The 6,071-nt window shown below is 40.4% G+C and overlaps 1 protein-coding gene across 1 annotated transcript; it reads left to right on the forward strand.

The window, feature by feature from the left end:
- Positions 1 to 4,562: 4,562 nt before the first annotated feature.
- Positions 4,563 to 5,351, forward strand: LOC107484670 (uncharacterized). The gene has a single exon (XM_016105221.1). It carries the CDS (start codon positions 4,563 to 4,565, stop codon positions 5,349 to 5,351), a length of 789 nt encoding a protein of 262 aa, XP_015960707.1.
- The last annotated feature ends 720 nt before the right edge of the window (positions 5,352 to 6,071 follow it).

Below are 6,071 nucleotides of genomic sequence, written 5' to 3' on the forward strand. Positions count from 1 at the left end.
ATCAAGCTCAGCCCAAACATACACCAAGTGGGCCCCGGAAGTGGATTTATGCATCAATTACTTACTCATGTAAACCCTAGTAGCTAGTCTAGTATAAATAGGATAAGTTACTATTGTATTAGACATCTTTTGACAGTTTAATCTCTTGAATATTCGGTCACTTGATCATGGAGAGGGCTGGCCATTCGGCCATGCCTGAACCTCTTTTACTTATGTATTTTCAACGGTGAAGTTTCTGCACACCATAGATTAAGGGTGTAGAGCTCTGCTGTACCTCAAGTATTAATGCAATTCTATTTTCTTTTATTCAAATCTCTCTTATTCTTAATCCAAGATATTCATTCGCACCCAAGAACATAATGAGTGTAATGATGAAAGTGACGATCATTATCATTCTCACTTATGAACGCACGTGATTGACAACCACTTCCGTTCTATATGCAACCGAGCTTGAATGTGTATCTCTTAGATTCCCCAACAGAATCTTCGTGGTATAAGCTAGATAGATGGCGGCATTTATGAGTGCTGTGACAGAGTGCGTGAGCGTAGTTTTCACTGCGAGGATGGGATGTAGCCATCAACCATGGGTGATGCCTCCAGACGATTAGCCGTGCGAGTGACAGCCGCATAGGATCATTTTCCCGAGAGGATTGAAAGTAGCCACCGCTGATGGTGAACCCCTATACACAGCTTGCCATGGAAAGGAGTAAGAAGGATTGAGTTGAAGAAGTGGGAAAGCAGGCGTCCTTGAGCCATACAGTATCTCCATTCGCTTATCTGAAATTCCCACCAATGAATCTGCATAAGTGTTCTATCCCTTTTATTAATCTATTCTCTTATTTCTATTTTCGAAAACCCATAAACCATTTTAATCCGCCTAACTGAGATTTACAAGGTGACCATAGCTTGCTTCATACCAACAATCTCTGTGGGATCGACCCTTACTCACGTAAGGTTTATTACTTGGACGACCCAGTACACTTGCTGGTTAGTTGAACGGAGTTGTGAGCTTCTCTAACAGTGCCTGAAACTCTTTTATCACAATTTCGTCCACCAGCGCTACATATCAAGGAGGGAGCAAGGCAAAATTTTCAAAGCTCAGCTATCTCCAAGAGCTTTTTCAGGCTTGCCTCAAGAAAAATCAAGGAAAAATAGTTTGCCAATGCACTCCACAAGTTTCAAACTCAATACCAAGGGGGAGGGAGCAGCGCTACCTCACAAGAAAAACAAGCCAAAATTGGCTTGTTTTCACTCCATGGGATTCGAACCGGGTACATCCAAGGAGCAAGGCATTAGGCGCTACTCATGTGCCAAGAAAAATGGCCAGCACCTGCACTCACCAAGGATCGAAAAAGGGGCCTCAAGGAAGCAAGAGAGAGTGCACTACTTTGGTGCCAAGAAATAGAAGCCAAGCAATGCTCTCCCTGGGTGTCGAACTTGGAGCTTCATAAGAGACAAGGAGCAAGCTCAGCTCTTGCCAAGAGCTGAGTGCTACTCCCTTGCAACGTGATGCATTATGCGCGCAACAAATTGGGCAAGACAAAGGCACCAAGCTCGGCTCTTGGTGACACCTGAGCCTAGCCCTGAGAGCAACACCCATGAGCTAGGAAATTCATCAAAAATCCAATTTTATTCATTTCTTCACCAAATTTTAGAGCCCACCCAAATTCTTAGATCCAAATTAGGAAGTGAATAAATAGAAGTTAGTTAGATATAGAGAGGACCTTTTACCTTTTTTTGAATTTTGATTTGAGAACTTTTTCATTTTAATTTTGCTTCTGTTTTGAATTTTGATTTTCTTTGGACTTTGGCTTGAATTGGGAAGGAGAATTGAGTTCTCTTCCTCTGGGTTTTCTTATTTTTCTTTTCTGCACACTTAGCTTGAGTCTTGAGTGTTGAGAATTGAGGAAATTCTTTCTCAATCTCACCTTGAGACCTCTTTGTTCCTTTTTTTGCATAATTCAAGAATTGGTGATCTGAATCCAAGTTTCTTTACTGTTTTGATCTTTAATTTTTTTTGCAATTGTTCTTTGAGTTGGATCAAGGAAGGCAGTGAGATCTAGACTTGGTTTTCTAGTCTCTTGACCCCTAAGATCTTGCATATTCCTTTTAGTTCATCTGCTGAATTCTTCTCCAAGTTAATTTACTTTTCTGTTTGAGATCTATTTCAATTCAAGTCATCCTTAACTCTTCTGCTTGTTGCAATTTACTTTTCCTTGTTAAATTTCTGCAAATCCCAACTCTCTGATCCCTTTATCATTCATGCAATTTAGATTTCTTGCACTCCAAGCTTCTGTAATTTACATTTCTTGTACTCTAAGTTTCTGTTATTTACTTTACTTGTTCTTTAAGATTCAGTACTTTTACTTTCTGTTATCTTTAATTTACTGCAATTCTCCCCTCTCCTTTTACAAATCATGCAATTTAGCTTCTGTCAATTACAAACCACTCAAATCAACTCTTGTTTGCTTGACTAAATCAACCACTAAACTAAAATTGCTCAATCCTTCAATTCCTGTGAGATCGACCTCACTCTCGTGAGTTATTATTACTTGATGCGACCCGGTACACTTGCTGGTGAGTTTTGTGTTGGATTGTCTTCCACAACATCAAGTTTTTGGCGTCGTTGCCGGGGATTGAAATAGATTGACAATGATTAAGTGAGGTGGTCATCTAGATTAAGCATTTTTTTTATTCGCCTTTAATTTTGACTAACACACAAACTGTTTGAATTTTTGCTTAAGCTAACTAAAACCTCACTCTCGCAATGGAGTGAAGTATTTTTGGTTTTCTGGTTTGGTATATTTCTTGTGTTTTGTGTGCATGTCAGGTACAAGGAGAGCTATCCCTACCTTCTCTGAAACTAACGAAAGAACCCTTCGAAGGTTAAGAAGAGAAGAAAGAGGGAAAGGCATTGTTGGAGAAAAGGATTCAGAAGAAGAATTTCAAGAGATAGAGGAACACTCAACAAATCCAACAAATCCACCAGTAGGAGTGGACAACAACAATGGTCAACCACCAAGGAGAGTTTTGGCTTCTTATACATTTGTAAATCTTAGACATTGTTGGAGTAGCATCCTTACCCCAAATGCCAATGTAAATAACTTTGAATTGAAGCCACAACTCATCACATTGGTCCAAAACAACTGCTCTTTTGGAGGAGGACCACTTGAAGATCCAAACCAACACTTATCCACTTTCCTGAGGATATGTGATATTGTCAAATATAATGGTGTGCATCCTGACATCTACAAGCTGCTGCTATTTCCATTCTCCCTCAGAGACAAAGCTACCTAATGGCTAGAGACATTTCCAAGAGAGAGCATCTACACTAGGGAAGGTCTAGTGAGCAAGTTTCTAGCCAAATTTTACCCACCTCAGAGGATTATTAGATTGAAGACTGAAGTGCAAATATTCACACAATTGGATGCTGAATCTCTATATGAGGCATGGGAGAGATACAAGGCTTTGCTCAGGAAATGTCAACCAGACATGTTCACTGAATGGGACAAGCTTCAAAACTTCTATGAAGGACTCACTTTGAAGGCTCAAGAAGCACTGGATCACTCAGCTGGAGGCTCTTTACAACTCATGAAGACTGCAAAGGAGGCCCAAAATCTCATTGATATGGTGGCAAACAATCAATATTTCTTTGCTCACCAAAGGCAACACCAACCATCACAGAGAAAGGGATTGCTAGAGTTGGAAGGAGTGGACAAATCTTGGCTCAACACAAAGTGATGCAGCATCAAATTCAGCAACAATTTGAGCAAATGGCTAAGAGGATTGATAGCTTACAAGTTGCATCGGTGAATGTCACAAGCCAACCATCAACCCCATAGGGGCAGAATGAAGATAATCAAGAGGATCAACAACAAGAACGGATTCAAGACGTGCACAATCAAGGTTCTGGATCAAGTGAAGTTTATGGTGACACTTATAACCCATCCTTGAAGAACCACCCAAACCTTTGATGGGGAGATAGCCACAACCAGAACCAACAACCATGGCAAAGAAATTCAAACCAAAACTACCCAAGAAACAACCAGCAGAACACTAACCAAAACTCCTACAAAAAACCCCAAAACAATTACCCCACCTCCAACCATTATCCATCCAATAACTAAGCCACCAATGAAAACACTTGCCATCAACCCTCAATATCTCACAACCAACCAATCTCACAAGACTCTCAGAGGATCACTAACTTGGAGCTCTTGATGGAGAAAATGATGAAGAACCAAGAGCTTACAACCAAAAATCAAGAAGCTTTTATGAAAAATATGGAAAGGCAGATTGAACAGCTTTCCAAGAAAATTGCTATTGAGAGACCATCAAGCTCATTACCAAGCGACACCATTCCTAATCCAAAAGAAGAGTGCAAAGCCATACAGCTGAGGAGTGGAAAGATTTTGGTGAAAGATGAAGGAGCAACCAAGAAGCTAAAGGAAAATGACAAGAAGCAAGCTTAGAAAGAGAAAGCCAGCAAAGAAGTGACAGCAGGGAAGCAGGCTCAAGAAAAGGAAGACCAACCAGAAATCTCAAGAAAAGGGAAGGGAGCAATGGAAGAACCAACCAAGGATCACAGGCAGGGAGTGAACTTCATACCTCCAGTGCCATATCCCCAAAGGTTCAACAAGGAGACGAAGGACCAACACTTCCCTAAATTCCATGAAGTCTTCAAGAAATTGGAGATCAACATCCCCCTGGCTGAGGCATTAGAGCAGATGCCTCTATATGTGAAATTCTTGAAAGAGATCATCAACAAAAAGAGAAGTTGGCAAGAGAAGGAAACAGTGCTGCTCACTAAAGAATGTAGGGCATTAATTCAAAAAGGGCTTCCACCCAAACTTGAAGATCTTGGAAGTTTTCTTCTACCTTGTACCATCGGCAGTATGATCATCAACAAGGCAATGTGTGACTTAGGGGCTAGTATCAATCTGATGCGCTATTCTCTGGTGAGAAAGCTGTGCATAGAGGAAGTGAAGCCAATACAAATGTCTCTAGAATTGGTGGATAAGTTAGTGATATGTCCCAGGGGTGTGATTGAAAACCTTCTAGTTAAGGTGGACAAATTCATATTCCCTGCAGACTTTGTGGTCTTAGACTCAGATGAGGATGAAGGTGATTCCATTATACTTGGAAGACCATTCTTGGCCACAGCTAGGGCCATTATAGATGTGGAGCAAGGAGAGCTGACCCTTAGAATGCATGATGAAAGCATCACTCTGAATGTATTTCCAGAAACACAGCTCATTGATGAAAAGAAGAATTGCATGGAAACTGACAAGGAAGACTTGCAGTGGAAGGAAGGAATCAACAAGACAACCATTAATTACCTTCCAAAGTAAGAAATAAACAACACAGCAAGAAAAAAAGAGAATGAGACGGTGCAGAGTGATGAAGGAACTCAAGAAGAAGTTGAAGTGTTGACCACTGAAAAGAAAAATCCCAAAATAAAGTCCACTATCAAAGAAGAAGGATCAACAAAAAGAAGAAAGAAAAGCAAGAAAAAGACTCAAAAGGGGTGGAAGAACAAGAAGATTCCAACTGAGGCGTTTTCAAAAGGTGATAAAGTACAGTTAATCTACCAACAGTTGGGAACAAGCCAACAAGCCGATGACTACTACACTGTCAGCAAAATACTCTCACTGGAGCATGCTGAAATTGAACACCAAGGCACTAAAAGGAAGATCACAGTTAGGGGGGACAAGCTGAGACACTACAGTCATCAACCACCCTAATGAGGGGCCCAATGTCAAGCTAGTGACAATAAAATAGCGCTCCATGGGAGGCAACCCATGATTTAAGATTCATGTTTGTTTTAAATTCAATAATCTAGGATCATTCTAGCATGATTTTGAATTCTCATGAACATATTTGACAGATGCATGCACTGAGTTTTTGAAGCATATGCCAGACTTCTAAGTTTTTCAGGCACACCAAATTAGCTTTTCAAGCATTTTTAGACCACATGCTTAGTCATTTTGATAAAGTATATGACCAAATATTAAGTTTGGTGTCTGCACACGTATTGATTTTCAGAAGGATCATTTCTTGTTCATAGAATC

This window comes from Arachis duranensis, chromosome 4, assembly GCF_000817695.3.
Source record: "Arachis duranensis cultivar V14167 chromosome 4, aradu.V14167.gnm2.J7QH, whole genome shotgun sequence".
In the NCBI taxonomy this organism is placed as follows: Eukaryota; Viridiplantae; Streptophyta; class Magnoliopsida; order Fabales; family Fabaceae; genus Arachis; species Arachis duranensis.